The sequence below is a fragment of the Pseudopodoces humilis genome, chromosome 4 (assembly GCF_049639895.1).
Source record: "Pseudopodoces humilis isolate 2021_Gansu_Grassland_sample_001 chromosome 4, ASM4963989v1, whole genome shotgun sequence".
NCBI classification, from domain to species: domain Eukaryota; kingdom Metazoa; phylum Chordata; class Aves; order Passeriformes; family Paridae; genus Pseudopodoces; species Pseudopodoces humilis.
The window spans coordinates 50,496,471-50,518,211 of record NC_142203.1 but is presented as its reverse complement, the minus strand read 5'-3'; the positions used below and the strand labels follow the sequence as shown (position 1 = coordinate 50,518,211).

Here is a 21,741-nt window from a genome sequence, read left to right as displayed (position 1 = left end):
CTGCTGTTGTTTTCTTCCCTCCCATTTACCTTCTTCCTTAAAAAGATGTGGAATTGTCAACACAAAATTCACAATGTAAGTTTTTTCCCCACAGAAAAGAAGTGTACAGATATTTTTTTAGAAGAGGTTTGAGACTGAAATGTGAGATTAAGACAGACATGCAGAACAATAGGAGATACAACAAATCTCTCAGCTGAATTCAGATTTCACATACTCCTTTGATTATTGGCAAGGGAAACTTTCCAGACTCTAGAGAACTGAACTACAGCTGCCTGGTATTTGGATTCACATGTTCCTGGAATTGTTGCCTTCTCATACCATCCTCAAACCACCAATCCCCATACAGACTAAATTTAGGATGGATAAATAACCAAACACATGACATTGCATCAGAAATCTCATTCCACTGCTGTGCAGGATAGAACGATGATTTCTGTTATAATTCAGCAGCAGCACCTCACATTAAATAGTACTTTTTTTTTTAAAACTGTGTAACAAAGCAGTCTGTTATTGTACCAGCTTCATTTTATACTAGAAATCTCTCACCTGGTGTATTAAATGCTACTAGAAATAACAAGCCAATCATTGTCTGATGCCACCTTCAGTGGTTTCATGGCCTCACCCAGAAAGCTCCAGCCATTTACAGTTTTCACAGTTTTAGGGACTGCTTTCCATAAACTGACTTTAAATATCTGCAAATGACCATTGACTTGGAGAAGAATCTCTGAAACTACAGCTGTTCCTTAATTATTTTGAGCAGCTGTTTTCCTAGGGCTTTCCATTCAAACTAGCTTTCTAACAGTGTGTGGAAGGCTAAAAGCTGATTGTATTGTGCTAGAGGTAAAACTCCAGTTATGATTTTGGTATTAAAATGATATCTGTGTTTCGGATTTGATTCTAGTTCATTTGTTCAGAATGAGGCATACACTGAACCACAGAAATATATTCTATAAAAGTCACTATGTGCTTGTGGATGACATGGAGAGAGATCTCACTAAAATTAGTTCTTCAACTCTTCATATTTCTTCATCTGCGAGGTACACAAATGAAAAATAGATATTTATATAGCTTGCACTATCAATACTTCTCACAGAGTTACAGAAAAGGTGAAAGACACATATCCTATCATTTTTAGTTTTATATCACACTGTGCTGGGGGGAATTTACAAATATGTTCTGTTAGGTTTCTATAGGCTTACACAAAACACTTACAAAAGGTATGCAAGATAACTCTATGTTAATGTCTCAGAATGAACCAAATTGCTGTGTTCATTGAGAGAAAATTGCAGTATTTAACAGACTTCTGTGGTGAGCCACAGGATTATCCTCACACAGAAACAGGTGCTGAATGTTTAAGGCATGAGTGCTGCATACTGCTCAAAGATCTTCTGACATGTTACATTCATGAACATGATGTAGGTTTTTTCAATAACCTAGAATATTGGTAAGAATATTAAAAAAATGAAGACCTGTATGAGCTTACTGTAAATCAGTAAAAACAGACACAGAGACATAGTTCTTTCTCTGTATCAAATGAACTCTCAGGAATAAAACTGAGTCTGGTACAATTCAAGTTTAAATATTAGTGCAAGCTAAATTTCAATTTAAAAAAAAGAACTTGAAGGACAGTATTCCCTTCTCATATGACTCACAGTGATGCACAGCTGCAAACTGATTTTATACAACATCAGTAGGTCTATTAGGAACATCTGTTTTCAGATATTGTATTATGGTATATTCTATACATACTTATAAATGGATGAAAGAATAAAATACTTCTAATAAAAATATACAGTTCTACAGCTTACAGCACTAGCTGAGCTAAGTAAACTTAATAAATTCCAATATACTCTGTAGTAAAAACTATTGGCAGCTTTTTAATATTTAATATAGTTTTAGAAAATTGAAAGTGTAAGCACAACACTCCTTGGCCAATGTATGTATGGAAAATGTCATTGGAATAAAGCCAGGAAATCAGTCCTCTGTGATATCACTGGATTTGTTAAAAAACACATGATTTCAAATTTGAATTGTAAGTCTTTTCATCTTGATTTGCAGCTGTGCAAGCAAGTGTAAAATGCTGCCAAATCCACTGTAGTTTACTTTGCAAAGGCAGAGGCTTTTTTTTGCTCCTAAGTATAACATCTCTGGTCATTGCCTTCTCAAAAGTGAAAGGTTTCATTGTCTGGTGAAGTCAAATCTTTAATTTTTAGTAGGGAGTTGTTTTAAGTGAGAAAAAAATGTCCAGAACTGCCCCTTCCCTCCTATTCATCCATGTGGTACAGAGGTAAATATTTGCATCTGGGAGACTTTGAAGAAGTGGCATAGAAGAGAGTCAGGCTGTATGTGTTGGCAGAATGTCCCACCATGCACAGGAATTAATGTGTCCTAGTTTAAAACCTGTAATTTTTTAAAGCCTTACAAATGCTCTGAAAGTTATCTCATGCTATTGAATAAGCCTTTTTTTTTTTTTTTCTTTTTTTTTTCTTTTGGGAAGTATTCTTTGCCTTTTCTTTTGGAGTTCTGCTAATTGCTATGGGAGGGCAGGGGCTGAATGGAGAAGAATCAACTAAAGAAAACTTAATGAAGCCTCACAAGGACAGCCTATTAAATACAGTTAGTGTGCTGTGGCAGGATTTCACAATCAAGCACTCTGAGAGCAAATGTATATAAGAACAGTAGTCAACATTATTGAACTTAAAATGGTTGATTGGCTAGCAACTATGAAAACATACGGTTATCCTTTATATTCAATTTTCAAACTAGAATAGCACTTCATATAACTTAGGGTTTGTCTAGATGTAATGCACAAATTGAACATTTTACTTGCTGCTTTCTTACAAATGAGTGTAAGAAATCACTCTGAAAGTGACTTCTACTTTTTTTGTTGCTTCAAAACTTATTAAAAGGTTCTTCTGATTGTAAATAAGTAGACTTGTATCATCTTTAAAGTCATTCATGCAATGAATGTGCTGAGAATAAGTACAGAAATTTTAGAAAACCAGTAAACTTGCTCATAATTATTCTCACAAAAACTTTTAGATTTGAGACCAATATTAGACAAACCAAAAACTTAAGCAACCTAGGCACTGTCAATGTCACAGGTCAAATCCAAGGAAATTGGTATTTTGTAGTGCTGCACTTTTGATATGCCAGTGAAAATGAATTCATTTTCATCATACTCCATGGGTATTTGTTTTGTAGCATTACTATGGAATTTTCATATAGGTCTGAGTCCAAAATACAAAACAGGAAACAATGCATTTTCCATGGGTACTTCCAGAAAAAAAACAATTCCAGCAGCAATATTTGCATATTTTTATGCCAAATACAGCATTAAGAATGAGAACAGAGCACAGCCTGTTTTACTTATAAATCCTCTTTTTTTCTTCTTCTTCTTCTTTTGGAAGAATTGATGGCTCCTTCCTCCTGCTTGTTTTAATCTGTAATTAACAGTTTTACTTCCAAAATATGCATCTGTAAACACCTTATTAAGGTGTCTGCTCAGCTGGAATGGATTGCAGCAGGTAGATTTTTTTTTTCTCTCTTTGTATTTAAAACAGAAAGGACATGTCCTTCATTTCCAACACAAATTTATGTACTTAGCAGAGTGCATCTTGGCATACTGCTGACTGCTGCAGTCATACATAACAACAGGAAACAGCAAAGAATAAGTACACATTAGTTCATGTAAGTAAATGTCAACTATTTTGTCACAGCACTAAATCATTACTGAAGTTATATAAAGCTTTTCTCTTTAGCTCTTTGACACGCAGCCTAAATAGAATTTTGACTTATTTAAGCAACCACTGCTAATACAAAATAACCATGTCTGCACAAATACAATTAACTGTCACTTCTCTACTGTGACTGTCCAGCACTCCAGCAGTACCTGCACTCTCAGCCAGATGGGTAGATGAGACGGGTATGGGATTTACCAAAGCCATGGAGATTGGCATGTGAGGCTGACAGCAGGACCATCCTTCCCTGTCTACAGCTTCAAATTGCATTTCCATGGCTACACACCCCAGATGCCAAAACTGTCCTTGTCAGTGCGGGCCCAGAACAGCAATAGCAGCCATAGACAGAAAGGATGTGGAGTCTACCAGATGGTGTTACTGTAGCTGGCATGGCCAGCATGGACTGTGCTGCATCTGTGTTTCACTGTGCTTTGTGCAGGAAGGTTGACACTGCTTGGGAGCACTTGGTTTATTTGGCTTGCACTTTGTTGCTTATCCACCACAGCTGTAACTGGATAGGATCCTCAGCACACAAACACATGCATACTGCTCTCTGTTGAATGTTTTTTGGGAAGGATCTGGTGGCAAACTGATACAGAGAGCAAGGTGTCAGTGAACTTTCCAAAGAGGCTGTGATGCACTATGGGGTATGTTCCTGTGAGCTTATAGCAGGCAGTGCTGGAAGCCAAATGCTGCTGCCTGCCACAAGGCCTGCACACCCTCATCCTGCCAGCAGAGCATTCACTAGGGCCTATCAGGAATGTCTAGTCCCAGCTTCTGCCTCTCTTCCTGCATGTAACTTTCATGGGTGTTGAGGCACTGGCACAGGCTGTCAAAATAAGCTGTTGTGTCCCTGGAAGTGTTCAAGGCCAGACAGGATGGGGTTTTAAGCATCCTGCTCTGGAGTAAGGTATTCAGGCAGGCAGGGGAGTTGGAACCAGATAATCTTTAAAGTTCCTTCCAACCCAAAGCAGTCTATGATTCTATGACTCTATGTTGCCCCTCCACTGCCCACCCTCTACAGCCACGGTGCCCAAAACACTGAACCAGCTGCTCTGTGACATCAGCCCTGGGGCCAAAGGTACTGCAGGCATGAGTTGGCGGCTGCACTGAATGAGCCCTCCACTCCTTGCAGTTGATACATGCCACTGGCATGTATGAATTAGCATGTGATGAATTTGCTGTGCCTCCTTGTCCTGCTGGCCATGTGCAGGTCTGTGCTCAGCACATGGGACACCTGTGGGTAAGTGGCCTCAGGCTCTTGGAGGCAGTTTGAACAACATTTGAGGGGTTTTCCCTGTCCCCTCTGTCCACACTACAGTTTTGTAAGCCCCATGCAGGAACTTCAGTTCCTTGACAGTACCCAGGCTGCTGCACAACTTGTCCATGAGGCTCAAGCAGAAATAGGGTTGGGCAGACACATGCCTCATGGGATTCCCTGGCTCTGCTGTCCATGCAAATAATGCTATATGGGGAGGGAAGTTCACTCCTTCAACTTGGGCAGCAGCAAGCCATCAAGCAGGACAGCAATGACTTTCTGTTTACAGAGGGATCTGTGGTCTCTGGCCCATGTCTGCTTTCCATGACCCCATGGTTTATGACTATGACCCTGTGGCTCCAGACCATAGCAAACTGCACATTGTCAGTGGCACAGCTGTCCAGCCAGGAGCCTGGGCCGGGATTGTCAGCATCCAGGATCCCCAGGAACCAGGCACAGGGCATATCTGTGGAGGGTCCCTCATCAGCACAGAGTGGGTCGTTACAGCTGCCCACTGCTTCATCAATGCCAGGTAGGGAGCAGCAGAGAACAGGTATATCTCCTCAACACCAGCAGGTACCCTGTTGGCAGCACCATGGGCTACTCCCATTCTGTTTCCCTGCAATATGCGCAATACCTGGGCATTGCAGACCCCAGCTGAGAGACTACTCAGAACATTCTGTGCTCTTGCCACTGCTTCCTAGAAGCCTTAGATGAACATTATCAGAGCATAAGTCATGTTTAGGCGTGACTTAGGACTGTCATACATACTGCTTTCTTCTCTGACTTGGAAGCAGAGGACAGGGAACTCTTGTGCTGCTGCAGCACATGGCTCTGCTCCCTCTCACCTATTTCTCCACATGCTTCTTAGGAACAGCAACATGTGGCACGTGGTGACTGGGGCCACCCAGTTGACTCAGCTGGGCCCTGAGGTGCAAGTGCGCCAGATTAAGCAGGTACGGGTTCATGAAGACTATACTCCTGGTGAGCAGATGAATGACATTGCTTTGCTGAAATTGGACCAGCCCGTCGTATGCAGCCACTACGTACAGCTGGGCTGTGTGCCCAACACCACACTGAAAGTGTCGGAGCTGAAAACCTGTTACATTGCTGGCTGGGGTTCTACCACTACAAGAGGTGAGTTTCCAAAAAGGACACATGCTCTGAGGGAAAACTTGGCACACCAGGGAGATGGATTGGGCTTCCCAACAGGAGAGGCCAAAGCCAGAGTCAGGCTGCAGGTTGTCTGCCTCTGGAGAGGCAGTCCTGGACCATTCCCCAAAGCCAGATAGAAGGGGAAAAGAAGAGCAACATGGTATTTGCCTAGGGAACACCAGGGAAGCCCTAGGGAAGAGCTTCACCCCCCAACAGGGGAGGGGAATGGCCAAGAAACTGCTGTATGCTCATTTCTTTCTGTGCTCACAGCTCAAAGGCCAAGCGATGTCCTGCAGGAGGCCAAGGTGCACCTCATTGGTGCCCAGCTCTGTAACAGCAGCCTCTGGTACACAGGGGCCATCCACACTCAAAACCTCTGTGCTGGTTACCCAGTGGGTGGCATTGACCCCTGCCAGGTAGGAGTGTGAGACAAGCCACTCAGCCCCCAGCAGCGCAGGCAGCCTGAGCAGCACCACCCCAATACACCCCAGCACCACCCCTGCTTTGCCTGGCCGGTCACCCTCCCAGCTTCGGCTGCCCACCACTCTTAGGGCTTCCCTCCCCTTCCCCATTTGCAGGTCCTTGCCCAGTGCCCCCATTGTCCCAGAGGCCTGGCATTACACCCAGAAAGCACATCTAGTGCTCTTGGCAGTCAAGAGGTCCAGATGTCAACCCTGGAATATCCATCCTTTGCACATCCAGGATCACTGTGCAGAGATGACAGACAGTCCTGCCATACAAGCCCCTGACCTGCACCCAGCCAAAGTTCTGGAGGCTCCAGCACCTGAGCTGAGACCTTCTCTACCAAGAATACAGCTCTGTCATGGGCTGTGAGGGAGAAGGATATAGCTCTAGTGCTGACAGCAGCCACCCAACATTACCTTATTCCCCTCTTGTTCCAATGCAGGCTGACAGTGGTGGTCCTTTGGTGTGCAAAGATAACAATGCTGCCTTCTTCTGGCTTGTTGGTGTGACCAGCTGGGGAAAAGGTTGTGAGAGAGCAAACCAGCCTGGAGTCTACACCTCTGTTCAGCACTTCTATGACTGGATCCTGGTCCAGATAGACCCGCAGCTAGACAAAAGGGCATCAAGACATTCTATGACTGCCATAAACCACCCTCAGAAGCCAAGGCCAACACCAACAGCATTGGATGAGTTTAGCTCCTCCCCATTTTCAATGCAGAAACTGGTTGAATTTTTTACTCAGGTGCATGAGCTCCTTCAGGTCCTAAGGAGAAAACTGGCAAGAGAAGCAGGATGAATAGGATCCAGCGCAGGCTGCAGTGAACCATGATCATTTTCTTCTGGGGCAGCACCTGTTGATCCAAAGGCAGCCTCAGTGCCTACCTAAGGCCTGCTCTATCCTGATCATGCTTCTCCTCTGTGTGCATACAAATCCTGAATCTGAATTTAGCTGTGGAAATAAAATTTCCTGATTTCAGTCTTAATGGTGTTTTCAGTCTCCCATGCAAGGCAAAGATTTCCACACCTGGTATGTGCAAAATTAGGCCGAGGACAGACATCGGGCACAATAGAAAAGAGTCCATCTAAAGGACTGAAACTCTGCCTGGTCAGAGAGGAGGGCAGGGGTGAAGTAGAAGAAGGGAACACAGGTGACAGAGCAACGGGGGACTTACAGATCTAAGAAACAGCAGTTGGAGGTCCATAATGTCTTAGGCTGCCATCTGGTGGGATCCTTCTGTGTTTGTGTGTGTGGAGTGCACTGGGGAAGAAGTGGACTCTTTTATGACCAAGGAGACATGGTTTGTAGAAAGACCCAAGCTTTGCACTGAGGACTGGGTAAGGAACTTGACATCCAGCACAAACAGTACATGGATAAATTTCAATTAATTTCTATACTGTTATTTGAGAACCATGCTGTGCTTATTAATATAGGGAGTGAAGATGTGTTCATGTTTCACTAAGAAAAGATCCAACCCAGATCACCTGGAAAGGCAGAAAAGGACTGGACTGTGTTCATGTTCATGAAGGGGGTGGTTATGGATACTTGGGTGCTAGTAAAGGCATTGCTCTGTCTATGTCAACCTGGTTTGCTGTTCATGGTAACTGTGTAAGTCTCTGTGTCTGTGTTGGTGTATCTGGCTCTTCGGAATGCACACATGCACAATTTTGTCTTTGAGGAAGCAGAGCTATACCTAACAAATAGTCCAGAGCTATCAGCTCTCTGAACAACACTATTCACCTCTGATGTTCCAAATATGAATTATCATACTAGCCAGATAAAGTTTATCCATCTCAAGTAGTCTCATCGTATATAAGCCAAGCTGAGAATTCCTTGTTATTGTTATGAAATGCAGAATGAGTAACAAATTGCCATTATTATGGTAATAATATCATAACTAGTGGTTCTTAAGTAAAATATTAACTCTGGTAATATAAGAACTCTAGGGCTGAATTGCACTGAATTTTCATTGCTATTGGTTATCTATGCACTGAAAAAGAAAATTCCTTTAGGAAAATTATGACTAAGACCTTTTCAAGAGCTTGCACTTTGTAGCAGCTCTCACCTTCTTTTCAGTCTCATAAATATATGCAGTGTGAGTTGTGAAAAAACATGACGACAATAAGTTCTCCTCAAGTAGGCTGACATTGCTCCAACATTTTTATTGCAGTATATGGATGGAAAATTTCAAGCAGGAGAAAAAAATCTAATAATCTATTCAGAGAAGCCATAAGCTACCATTATCCAGCAGTATTACTGAGATGCCTCTATAATGCAAAATCCATAGCAAGAGTGATGCCAGACTGCATTTTCCATAAGGAACTGCATTTATGCTATAAACACTTCCTGCACATCTTTTTGAGCATATCTTATTAGTACAGGAGATAATGGCCACACTTCATACATTTTTCTTTTTTGAAAACAAAAACTAAACAATAGTTTAAATAAAGTTGCAGACTAAATAAATAAATAAAGTTGCAGACTAAAACTCCTAAGAAATCATTCACTTGCCAGAAATGATTGTTCCTTGAAGCTTGATGATTTTCATGTGCTCCCTACAGTATATTTTCTTATATTCTATACTTATATAATGTCATTTCTCTTGGACATGAGGAACAATATGTAATTATATGCTTTACTGTTGTAATTTGAACCCCTGGGCACTGTGTTAGCAATACTAGATATTACTAATATTACAGTGCTAGTAATATTAGATATTTTCTTTATCCACTGTTCTTTTATGGCATTTTTCAAAAATAATTCTTTCCCCAATTTCTTTAGGAAATCTTACTTACAAGCATGGTCTCCACTAAATATTGTTAATTTAAACAACCAGACCTGAATCATAAGAAGGGTTAAAGAGGGAGCATGAGTGCAGTAAGACACATTATTTTTTTCTCTCACACTACATTTGCCTGTGCTCTTAGACAAGTCTCTGAATTGCCTTTCTAGGGCATCATTATATATGCTTAGCAGCAGGACAAAACACAGCACTAGCTGCTGGGAATAAAATCCCAGCCAAAGCTAGGATAAATGCAATACATGAATCACCTGTTCTTGCAACAGTGAACAGTGAGAATTCAGAATTGGAACTTAAAATATTATTAATTTCAGGTGCAAAACTACCATGTTTTAAAGAAAAAAACCTGAAAAGAAACAAAACATGCTATGTCCTTCAGTAACCCACACTGATAATAAACATGTTCAAGTAGTTTGATCTGGACTATTTCGTGTCATCTGAGATTCCTATATGCTTTCACTGCATAACCAGTATCAAAAGAGACCTCTAAGCTTACAGTGCTTTTGGTAAAGGCATGTAGCAAATGGCAGGGATGAGGAGTAATGTGCTCTGTTGACATGTGAATGGTGATACAGAGCGAGAAAAATAAATAGTTAAGAATAAAGACATAGAGTAAGGAGATAAGAAATTCATAGTAAAACCAATAATGAGATACGTTTTAAGAAAAGTGTCTTGTTTTTGAAATGACAAGCTGTCATTTAGCACAGAACAAGACAATAACATGAAAAACATCCCTGGATCAAATCTTCCTTGTACAGAAAAACTGTATTTAGCACTTGTGTACTGACACCCATTTTCCTTTCTGAAATGTCCGATGTTCATGTTATGTTAGCTTCTTTTTCTAAAACTATGTTGACCTTGTTTCCTTATGATGGATCTTTACCAATAGCAGGATGCTATGGAGTATTCTACTGTCCAGTAATTAATTTGAATGTCTTTGCACAGTGGTTGCAGGTATGGTCCCTGATGACTATCTTTTCTACTCCCATCTTCAGAGAATCACAGAATTGACTAGGTTGGAATAGACCTTTGAGATCATCGAGTCCAACCTGTAACTAAACACCACTTTGTCCACTAGACATTAGTACAAACTGCCATACCCAGTCTTTCCTTAAACACCTCCATGGATGGTGACTCTCCCATATCCCTGGGCAGCCCATTTTGATGCCCAATCACCCTTTCTGTGAAGAAATGCCTCCTAATATCCTCCCTTCATAAACTAAACCTCCCCTGGCACAGCATAAGACTGTGTCCTCTTATCCTGTCACTGGTTGCTTCAGAGAAGAGCCCAACACTCATCTGGCTACACACTCCCTTCAGGGAATGGTTGAGAGGGATGAGGTCTCCCCTGAGTCTCCTGAACCACCTCAGCTCCCTCAGCTTCGCATAGCATTCATGCTCCAGACCCTTCACCAGCCCTGTTTGACCTTCTGTGGACATGCTCCAGCACCTCAGTGTCCTTCCTAAAATGAGGGGCCCAGAACTGAACATAGGATTTGAGGCACAGCTTCACCAATGGCAAGTACAGGGGGACAGACAATCCCTGCCCTGCTCCTGCTGGCCACACTATTGCTGGCACAGGCCAGGATACCATTGGCCTTCTTGGCCACCTGGGTACTGCTGGCTCCTGTTCAGCTGCTGTCACCAGCAGATTTGGTTCATCAATCCAGCCTGTCCAGGTCCTTCTGCAGAGCCCTACTATGCTCCAGCAGATCAACTCTCCACTCCAACTTGGTGTCACCTGAAAATTTGCCAGTACTAGACCTTAACAATTAACAATTCAGCAGCTATGATATTGTATCCTTGTCTTGTGTCCTTACAGAGGAGATGTGATACCTTGTAATATTGTCAAGGGGGAATGCCTTTAAGCTAAAACAGAGTAGGTCTAGATTAGACATTAGGAAAAAGTTCTTTACTGTGAAGGTAGTGAGGCACTGGAACGGGTTGCCAACAGAAGCTGTGGATGTCCCAACCCTGAAAGCATTCAAGGCCATGATGGATGAGCCTTTGAGCAACCTGGTCTAGTGGAAGTGGGGGTGGACTAGATGGCTCCCTTCCAACCCAAGTCATTTTATGATTCTATGAATCATAATTGTGACTAAAACTTTCAACAGTTCACATTTCCTCCTATCTAAATAGTAATAAACATTAAAATGTAAAAAAAAAAAAAAATCTTTTCTAGCCACATTTCTAGCCAATTTCTAGCCAAAGGGAATGACATTATGGAATGACATCAGGGAAGCAGAGTATTTTGAGATTGTTGTGATCTCAAAAGGTAATTTAGATAATTTAATCTTTCCTACTTTCACTAATCCTGTTTCCGGAAGGGAAATCTTGGCAACAAGATAGAGAAGGATGTGGGTGTTGGGGTTTAGGAGGTGCAGGGAAAGGAGCAGGTAGGAAGTCCAGGTGCTGCAGACTGATTTCAGGCAATGATGGCTTCTCTTTGGGGACACAAACCAAAGTGAAAGCAAACGCCAGCAAACTGAAAAACAGGCTACCCAGGGAATGGGTGTTTGGGTGGCAGCTGGACAAGCTGCCTCTTGAGTATCTTGGAATGGCATTGACTCAGCAGGGAGGTGAGGAAGTTCCAGGGAGGACAGGCACACCAAGAATGACTGAAGCAGTTGGCACTGGGAGGGCGCTTGCCTGGGACAGAAGGGGGAACCCTCATGCTAAGGACCTGCATCCCTTTCAGGGACAGGGTGACCACATCTATTGAGGGGACAGGGTTGGCAGGAGTGCTGGAGTCCCATGGCCCTGAGGGTCCCACCAAGCCCTGTTTCCCCAAAAGTGGAGGTTGTCACAGCCCTGGGGCTCCAGCAGAGCTCAGGAGTCCCCTCTCTGGTCCCAAAGAGGGGTATCCCAGAGAGAAGGATGAAGTGTCACAGACCTGAGGGTCCTGATGAGCCCAGCCATCCCCCATAAAATGTTACCCTGTTTGTCCCATGGAGAGAGGGTGTCACCACAGCACAGTCTGAGGCAATGTGGGTTAGTCATTGTTCCCAAAGTCCCACCAAACCCAGCATCCACAGGAAGACAGTTCTCATGGAGTGGGGTGTTCAGGGACATGCTGCTGCCATCCCACCACACAAAGGCAACAGTCAGTGGACCAACACTTGCAACACCTGTCCCTGCCTCAGCCACCATCCCCTGAAGGTGTCTCCAGGTCTGCAGGAAAGTAATCACTCCAGCCCTCTCCCAGGCCAACTGGTCTCCCATCTCTAAAGCCTTCACACCCTTCCAGCCCAGCCTGGCATTTTCCTTACAAACCTAAATCAGAGACCATCCACCCCCAGGAGCCAGCATTGTGTTGTAGTACAGCATTGTGTTGTAGTACAGGTCAGGATCCAGGCTTGTTCTCTCTCCAGAAGGAGTTCTACTTACCTTTTTACTTTACTTTTATGTAAAAAAAACAATCATAATAAACAAGACAAAACCAAGATGCATTCCCATACTGAGGAAATACTTCCCACCCTCCAAGCTTCAGGGTTAAGATGAAGTCCCTCCTGTCCCCTGTGGTCAGCCATAGTGGGAGGAAGAACACTTCCCCCCATAACCTCAGCAGTCCTTGAGGTGGCTGTAAAAATCCCACTTGCTGAGCTTGCCCTCACAGCTGAAGCTCTTAAAGTGGAACTTACACAGCTCCTCCTTGAAGTCCATGTGGTCCATGGGCTGTAGTCTTGGGGTCTGCAGCATCTAGACACCCATGGCCCTGTCAGTATCTGCAGCACAGCCCTCAGCCCCAACCCACCTGGGGCACCTGTTGTGTTCCACTGTGGGGAACTGCGAGAAGTTCTAGTAATGGATGGTCAGGAATGAAATTAAGCCAAACGAAGCAAGCGTTATGCCTGTGAACTGTATATTGGACGGAAAAGGAAAAGGAAAAGGAAAAGGAAAAGGAAAAGGAAAAGGAAAAGGAAAAGGAAAAGGAAAAGGAAAAGGAAAAGGAAAAGGAAAAGGAAAAGGAAAAGGAAAAGGAAAAGGAAAAAGGAAAAGGAAAAAAAGGAAAAGGAGTTGCCCAAACGAAAGAGGGCTAGAAGAGACAGAAAAGGAGGAAACAAAGTGGAGCAGGAATGGGGGAGAGGGGAGAGAGTGAAAGAAGACAGAAAAAGGAGGGCGTTACCACCAGCAAGCCAGGAAAGTGCTGTCCAAGCGGCGGGGGTGTGCTGGCTGCCTGCCCGTGCACGGGCCGGGTCTGAACGAGCCCGCGCAGCTCTCGGAGAGGCGCAGCTCCCCCAGCCATCGACTGCATCGGGGCGGCACGGTTGGACGCAGGGGGCCAAAGCAGGGATGCAGAGAAGCAGGAAGGGCAGGGCAGTGGTCAGGGACACAGGGAGGCAGCATAGGTGCGGGGGCGAGCAAAAGCCGTCGAGAGCAGAACCAAAAGGCAGGCTGGGGCTGGGGCAAAAAGCGTAAGACTCAAAAAGCCCCGACTCAAAAGCAAGTCTCGAAAAGCAAGTCTCAAAAAGCCAAGCCGCAAAAGCACAGACTCAAAAAGCCACAAGCCAAAGACCCACACTCAAAGGGCAAGTTTCGAAAAGCCGCGGGCGATGGTTACAAAGTTGCCGTTTGCACTCCGGTTCCCCCCAAAGCCTTTCTGCTGACAAGCGACCACTGGCCCAATCCAACCTTTCACCATCTGACTGGAGAAGCCCCTCCACGGAGTTCAGCGTCTCCTTCTGCCAGTCCCATGCAAGGTGTTGCCACAGAAAGTTCAGACAAGGCTTCTTCTAAATGCCTGCTGCACGTGGCACATGTGCAACCTCTCCCCCATGTGCCTCTGACATCCGTTGTTGAGGCGGAACAAAACTAAATTGGCTCCTCACAGCACCCTTGATGTCTCATTCTGTCTTCTGTCTTTCGATTACAGGGCAACAGCTCTCACTATGTGTATGCCTTTCTGCCTGTTCATTCAGAGCCTTTGTGACCTCTGCTCCGGGTTAGGCCTTCACTAGTGTTACTGTGCAACTAACAGCTTCAGCAATGGAGTAAATTTACAATGTAGTTTGCATTATAAGACTTAATTTTTAGTTGCTTGAAAAATACTAAACTTTTTGTTCTGGAAAGTTCTTTGTTTTGTGTTCTATGGCTGTGTACACAGACTGGGGATTCCAAATGCTCTCTATTCTTCTTCTCATAAATACCTTTAAACCCCATAGATAAAATGTCCCTTCCCACTCATATTCTGCTCCAACACGGTATGGCAGTGGCCTACTGCCTTCCAATCTGTATCCAGTTCTGGCAAAGGTGATCACGAGCTATTTTCCTTACTGTGATTTCTTTAGGCGTCTTTAAGCAGTGAGATGGGTTTTTCTTCCAGTGTTTTTCTTGAATGCAAACTTTCACTGCACAAATTTCAAGACGTCTTCAAATTCTCAGAAACTGACTTTGCAATTTGTAATGATATTATTTTAGTGTGGGGGCTGGACATAATCAAATGTTTGCAGTAAAACAGATAAAATGTCCAATAGAGATGGCTTTCCTCATACGTCACCTTTAAACTTTACTCGCTGCACTGTTTTACAGAGCCATTAAGAAGTATGGTTAAAAACTGCTTTCTGTTTCCACTCTGTTAGTTGTGAGTATTTATCCTTTATTTTTCTACTCATAATGCTGATAAATAAATGTAAAGACAGATTTATAAAAAAAGACAATAGTTAACTAAATTACACTAAGGTATCACAGGTGCAATAACAGAAAATTCATATAACTGAAGCAAAAGCACCAACAGAAATAAGATCTATGCAGTCCGGTGGTGGATACTAATGAATAAAGGAAAAAAATGACACAATTTCAACAGAATTATTTGAAATATTGATCAAGGTGCTAAACAGTATTGATTTAAAGCTAATGGACAATTCCAAATTCCAGTTTGGAATTTCAAATGTGTTCCTCAGAAACAAAACCCGCTGTTGTGATTTTTACATTTCATAAAATAAATTACAGTGTCATTACACTTTATTTTCAACTGGGATGGTCAACTCTTGGGGAAAGTCTATTCTCCTTTTGTCATCAGGAACACCATGACATAGTTATATTCCTTCCACCAGCTAGATTCCATGGCACTTTTATTAATGTCATGCACACACGGCCATGAAAACACTAAGCAGTCCAACAATTTAAAGAGTTGTATTTAATAAATGATTTATAAATTGTTTACAGGTTGAAGGTGAGAATTAAACCTTTTTGAGGCTGGTAGCATTTTGACCACTGACCTCAAGTAGAGCCAAAATGTCACTGAGACCATTTTCAAGCACCATTCTCTGCTGTAAGTCTGCCTACGACAAATGGACCTGAAGCAGACAGGTCACCAGCAGGCTGTTCAATAAGTTGGGTACATACCAACTTCTTCTCTGGCACTTAAGGATGTTTTGTCATGTTGCTCTTATCCCTGCTGGCAGTTTGTCTAAACTAAGAAGCCTTGCCTGTAACAGATGTCCAGGTGAGAGTTTTGCTTCTGCTCCTTTACAGTGTGGTGTGCAGGTATGTCCCTGCTTCTTCCTCTGCAGGCCTGATAAACTCCTCCTGACCTCCCTTGTCTTTCTGTCTTGTTGCTCATCCAACTTATGTCTCTTTTTTCCAGAGAGAATGGATGACCACACATCAGCTCGGCCACTGGAAATGTCCTGCACAGAGATTACCAAAGAGTCAAGTTCTTTATCTACAAGCACTTACTGCCTACCTTTTGATTCTTGTTCCTGGGAGGTAGAAAACCTGAAACAGTGTATATTGTACACTAGCTAGTTTGGGGTTTGTAAATCTCTTAATTCAAATACAGAATACAGATTAAATAATATTTCTAGGGCAATACTATGACTGCCTCATGAAAAAACAAAAAAAACCCTGAATGTTTTATGTTCTTAGGTATCTAGGTTTTCTAAACTTGGCAAGTTTGGTAACAGTTTTCTGGCCACACCAGTTGTTTTTTATAATCTCTCACTAGTCTTTTCCTTTTTCTTAAGCTAGATTTTCAGCTTTTTGTAGAGAAATCATTGGAACTGCAACAGTTAATGGCACCAAAGAACAACCCCTTTCTTTTAAAATATAGACTAATGTCTCAGAGTTTTTCTTCCTTCCCCCTGCATTTTGGCAGAAGTCTCTTGAGATGGTACAGTATGCTTTTACAGGACTTTAGTGCGCTGGAATAATGCTTTTAGGGATGGAGAAAAGATGGAGAAAACATTCTATTCATTCTCCCATCCATCCATCCATCCATCCATCCATCCATCCATCCATCCATCCATCCATCCATCCATCCATCCATCCATCCCTTGGGTTATTTACCTATTAGCCTACTTTTAGATCTCCAGGGTTTTTTTAGATCTCTAGTTTGAGGGTACACTATTACTCAGAAGTGGCTGACCTTTAAGAAGCTGAAAGTAATTTAAATCAGCCAACAAAACTTGAATTTGGCACTGAATGAGCCATTGTGCATCTGCTTCTCAGTATCTTCAAAGATCAGTGGCAAGCACGACTTGTTTGCCACACAGATGCCATGCTGTTTGACTTAGCAGCAGTATAAACACATCACAATATGCAGTGAGAAGTACTATGTGGGATCTCATTATGTGGAACAAGAGGCAGGGACATTGCATCATCCCTAAGCAACCTGGTTCCACAGCGGGTGACAGGCCAAAGTGAACTCTGCTCACTCTGCTGTATTACAGGGACTTGATGAATCAAAGACAGGAATGTCACAGCACCGACAGTGACATGGGCTTCAGGAAAAGAGGCACACCATACGTGGCAGACAGTGAGGCAGAGCAGAACTTTTGTGGGATAGTTGCAGTCCTAGACACAGTGTAGGGCCACCAATGTATCTTTAAATTTATTTTCAATTCAGATAAGCATTTCTTCTTGTATGTGTCTGATTTGCCTCAATTTTTAGAAGATGCTTTCCTTCCCAGTCTTCTGGTGTTTTTGGAGCCTGGCCATTGTATTTACCTCTCTTCTAGCACTGGCTGTGCTCATTCTGTTGTGGCTGTTGTCATGTCATGATGCTTCTGCCCACTAATCAGACAGCGAAGGTGTTTCCTGTGGCTGTAAGCAGTCCCCTACACAGTGGGCTTCCAAGATTCATTGATAATATTACACTTAAAATCTTCTGGGAGACTAGTGGTTTTTATTTTTAAACACGCTTCTACTTGCCAGTTGCTGTTCTCACTTGCAGCACGAAGTAAGATGATTTGTATTTGGTGAGATGACAGTATGCAGCATTTGTCATTTTGCATGTCTTTAGACAACTCTCTTTTGTGTGCTTTTTAAAAGATTGAGAAACCCTCCCATTCCTTCATTTTCCCTCTACCTTAGAAAATATGTTTGCATTAACTATAATTAAGATCTAAGTGACTCCCCCAAAAGAGTCTTTAAGTATGCAGTTTAAATGCTTCACCATGTCAGAGGCACATTAACTGTGGTTCACGATAATTTCATTATTCTTCTTCATGCAGGGGTTTGCCATGGGCACTCAAGGTAAAATGTAGAAAGAATAGAAAGACAGTGTTGGTCAGAAGTTTTTCATTTATGTCCACTATGAAGACATTGGGGGAAAAAACCCCAAAACAAGTCAGTAACTTACAACTAATGAACTGTATGTTGCAACAACTAGACATCTAAATCTTTATTTAAAACACCTCGTATGATTTTTGGCTCTGGTTCAGAGGAGCTGAGCCCAGAAAGCAGCATTATGCTCATCTAATCTGAAACCCAGAATCGCAAAAGCCATAGAACCTTCTCTTAAAGTATCTGCCCTGAACACATTAAGTTTTACACAAGTTGTTCCAGCTTTTCTTTCCACACATGGCACAGCAACTGTGAGATCTGAAGGGCCCATGGTATTCCTAGGTAGCACCAGGACTCGGTGATTTGCAACAGTAAACTTGTAGAAGGACAACTCAGGCTGTGAATTAGGTCCCTGTTTGGGTAGTGTACTTAAACCTCTAAAAAAGCCTTGCAGGTTTGAGGTGCTGTGTCTTTATTTCTCTTAGTTTCATTTGCTCCTCACTATTATAAAATGGTTTTACAGGAGAGAAATAACAACCCAGACTGAAGATTTGGGTAGGAACTGTCTATTCATGTGGAGCAGAGAGCATTGAGGCAGCACTGGCCACAGGCAGTCTGTACACATTGCAGAGAAATAGCTTCCTTCATTATGTGAATCAGACACAGCCTTTTGCACAAGCTTTACAAAAATTAGTCTCTCTGAGCTCATCACTATTCCAAAATTAGGATGATCTGGATTAGCTCATTTGTTTCCCCTTGTGCTAATGCAGGGCACCAACTGTCACACTGGTCTTGGCTGGGCTGCACAATCAGTATCCTGCCCATCCTCAGCCATCCCAGTTTTGGTCCAGGTAATTGTGCTACTGTTTGAGATACCCTGTGCTGGGGAACTTTTCTTTGGAAGAAAGGTGAAAAAGGTCTTGCAGATATCTAAGGCAGGCCTCAGGTTGGCATACCTTAGTGTTATCAGAAAAGCAACATGGCCAAGAGGCTATGCAATGTGAGTGATGTGAAATAAGATCAGAAGCTAATTTCAAACAAAATAAACAAAAAAGAGAGAGAGAGACTGATGAAATATTATTTGTAGGAAATGGTAAGATTTTGAAGCTTATGAAGTATCCATACATATATTTTCAGTTCATGTGAATGAGTGTCACTTAACAATTCATATTTTAGAAAACTATGATTTGTGTATATGCTGAATAATAGCTCTTAGCATACTGCATCAAGCAACATTTTACTGAGATAACTGACTTTTCTATTAACATTTTTCCTGAACTTGAGTACATTGAAAATTACTCAATTTATGTGCGCCTAAAGTAGATCTCAAAGTCTTCCTTTCTCCTTTCCATTCTTCTCTATGTTGTATATGGTTTCCCACAGCTAAAAATAACAAGATGCAAAAAGCAGAACTAGAACTGCTGCAGTATTTTCTTTTGATTGGCCGCTTCATTTTCAAAGCACACTGAACTTGTGTTTTGGGCACCTTTTTTTCTTATTATGAAGATTATAAACATACTGAAGGATGCATGTTACACCTTTTATCTATGGGCAATTTGGCGTGTTTATTATATAGTTTTAGGTCCTTGCTAGCAGTTTACAGGCACACTGAAACACATACAAACCATGTCATTCATTGTAGATAATACAAGCAGGACCTGTGAGTTACACAGTGAGAGGTATATAGATATTCAAATACATATATTGATATTTGTGTATTTATATATAGGCAGCACAGTCGTAGCAGTCTGCAATTACATTCCCTGTGTTTACTGGCAGCAGGTCTACCTTCCCGAAGAACAACCCTTTTCTTACACCGTGTGAACAGAGCAGACACCAGCAAAGGCAGGTGACTCGCTGCCCCCAGGGCGGTGCCAATTTTCTAAGCCCATGCCACCCGCAGGCCGGCCACCCGCAACCCGCCCGTCTCACCGGTCCTTCCGACCTCGCCGAGGGACATGGGCGACAGCAGCAAATCCCCTTCCAGAAATGTGCTGCAAGTCGTCGGGCAGGCGGCTGGTCACCTCCAGGCCAGCGTCCAGCTTCTCCTTGTTGGCCTTGGTCAGTCTCTTGATCTTTACGAGGAGGTCGGGGCGGTCGTAGCGAAAATGCGGATTCCAGAAGTGGTGCAGGGGCCCATCGGCGTAGCTGGTATCACCCCCCGATGTGGCCGGCCTCGGCCTGGACACGACCGCGCTGATGGCCGGACTCACCATCAGCTTGTGAAACCCGTATAGGTTGAGCTGGCGGATGATGCTGCCGAAGTTTTTGGTTTTGAAAAGCTCCTCCTCCCCGGCGGCGCTGGGTCCCAAGCTCAGCAGCTCCTGCTCGAAGAGTCCCTGGTCGATGAATAGCCCTTCGCCGCGGGCGTCCCAGCGCACCGACTGCACGCACGGGCTGTTGACCAGCAGCCAGAGCTTCATGGGGAAGGTGCGGGGCCGGGGGATGACAGGGTGGGAGCGGGGCCAGGGGGCGGCGGAGGAGGGCCGGAAACCAGCCGGCAGCGGCAGCTTCGCCATCGCGCCGGGCGGCAACTGTCGCGACACGCGGCGGCGCGCGCCCAACGCCCCGGCGCCGACAACGGCCGCCGCGCGAGGGCGGTGCCGCCCCCGCCGTGCCCCGGCACGTGCCCGACGCGCGGAGCGCAGCTCGTGCCGGCGTCGGGCCGACCCCGCGGGCTCCCTCAGCCTCGCGTCCCTCGGCACCCGGACCGCGCCTCGCACCCCCGGTGCCCTCTGCACCCCCGGTGCCCTCAGAGCCCTCCGGTCCCCGCAGGGCCAGACTCACTGCCCTCAGCGTCACTGAAAGGTCGGGAAGAATACAACCCTCTAACATTTTAAGTTCAGTATTAGAAATCAGGCGTTACTTTATTTCAGTGCTGGGTGAACGGGGGCACCACCCCTCCTAACACATGCCAGCACAGTTCTAGAATTCTCATTCCTTTTCTCAGAACGTATTTACATATACAAGCAGTGCACGTTATAGTTGGGCATGTGTATACAACCCAACCGTCTCAAGAGGGTCTCAGGTGGTTATCTGGGGGATGGCTCCCACAGCACTTTATCCTTTCATGGCCGCAAGTCCACCTGAGGACATGACTTACAAGTTGGCTCATGGCCCGCTGTCTTGGTTAAGCAACGTCTCTCCTTGGTAAGAAAACTTTTTTATGCTTCATGAAACTTTAAACAATGGCTCTCAGTTTTTTGTCACAACTGAGATACTGCAAACAATATGTTTTTTGATTTATGTCATCAGTTTAATTGTGTCCCCTCAGCGCCCCCAGCCCACACCCTAATGTCCTCAGGTCTCTGCCCCTGCCATCCCTCAGTCCTTCAGCCTGTGCCATCCCCAGCTACCACAGACCCCTCATCCCCACCACTTCCTCTCAGTCCCCTCAGGCCCACCACCCCTCAGCTGCCCCCGGCCCCCACAGCCTCCTGTCCCTTCAGCAGGGTTCCTTCAGACCTGACGTCCCTAAGGAAGACTGTGTCCTGGTGCCACTAGTAGCTCCCATTCCTGTGAGTGACCTGGCAGAAGGGTAACTCATGGTGGATTGGGGGAGCCGGGCAGGAGGAGGTTCAGAGCTGATGGGACATGGAAAGCAACCCTGGTGCCAGTGAGAGGGCATCCCTGCCTGGCCATGGGCCATGGGCATGACAGACTGGCTGTGCTCACTCCAGAGACGTGCTGGGTGCTGCCTGGATCAATGGTAGCACAGACCATGAACCACACCTCAGACCCAAAGGTCACCTATGCCATGTGCATCAGAGTGTCACCTCTGTCTGGGGAACCCATAATGAGCAGTGCAGATCAGTGACTG

The 21,741-nt window shown here is 44.2% G+C and overlaps 2 protein-coding genes across 2 annotated transcripts; one reads left to right on the top strand and one right to left on the bottom strand.

Annotated features, from left to right (window-relative positions):
• The first annotated feature begins 5,330 nt into the window (after positions 1–5,330).
• On the top strand, positions 5,331–7,414 carry LOC102112356 (acrosin-like). The gene is made up of 4 exons (XM_005522698.2): positions 5,331–5,530; positions 5,870–6,135; positions 6,424–6,569; positions 7,061–7,414. The coding sequence occupies exons 1-4, from the start codon at positions 5,331–5,333 to the stop codon at positions 7,412–7,414; spliced, it is 966 nt and encodes a 321-aa protein (XP_005522755.2).
• A 12,435-nt stretch (positions 7,415–19,849) lies between these two features.
• On the bottom strand, positions 19,850–20,344 carry LOC106628165 (heat shock factor protein 5-like). The gene has a single exon (XM_014252202.2). The coding sequence runs from the start codon at positions 20,342–20,344 to the stop codon at positions 19,850–19,852; it is 495 nt and encodes a 164-aa protein (XP_014107677.2).
• Positions 20,345–21,741: the final 1,397 nt, after the last annotated feature.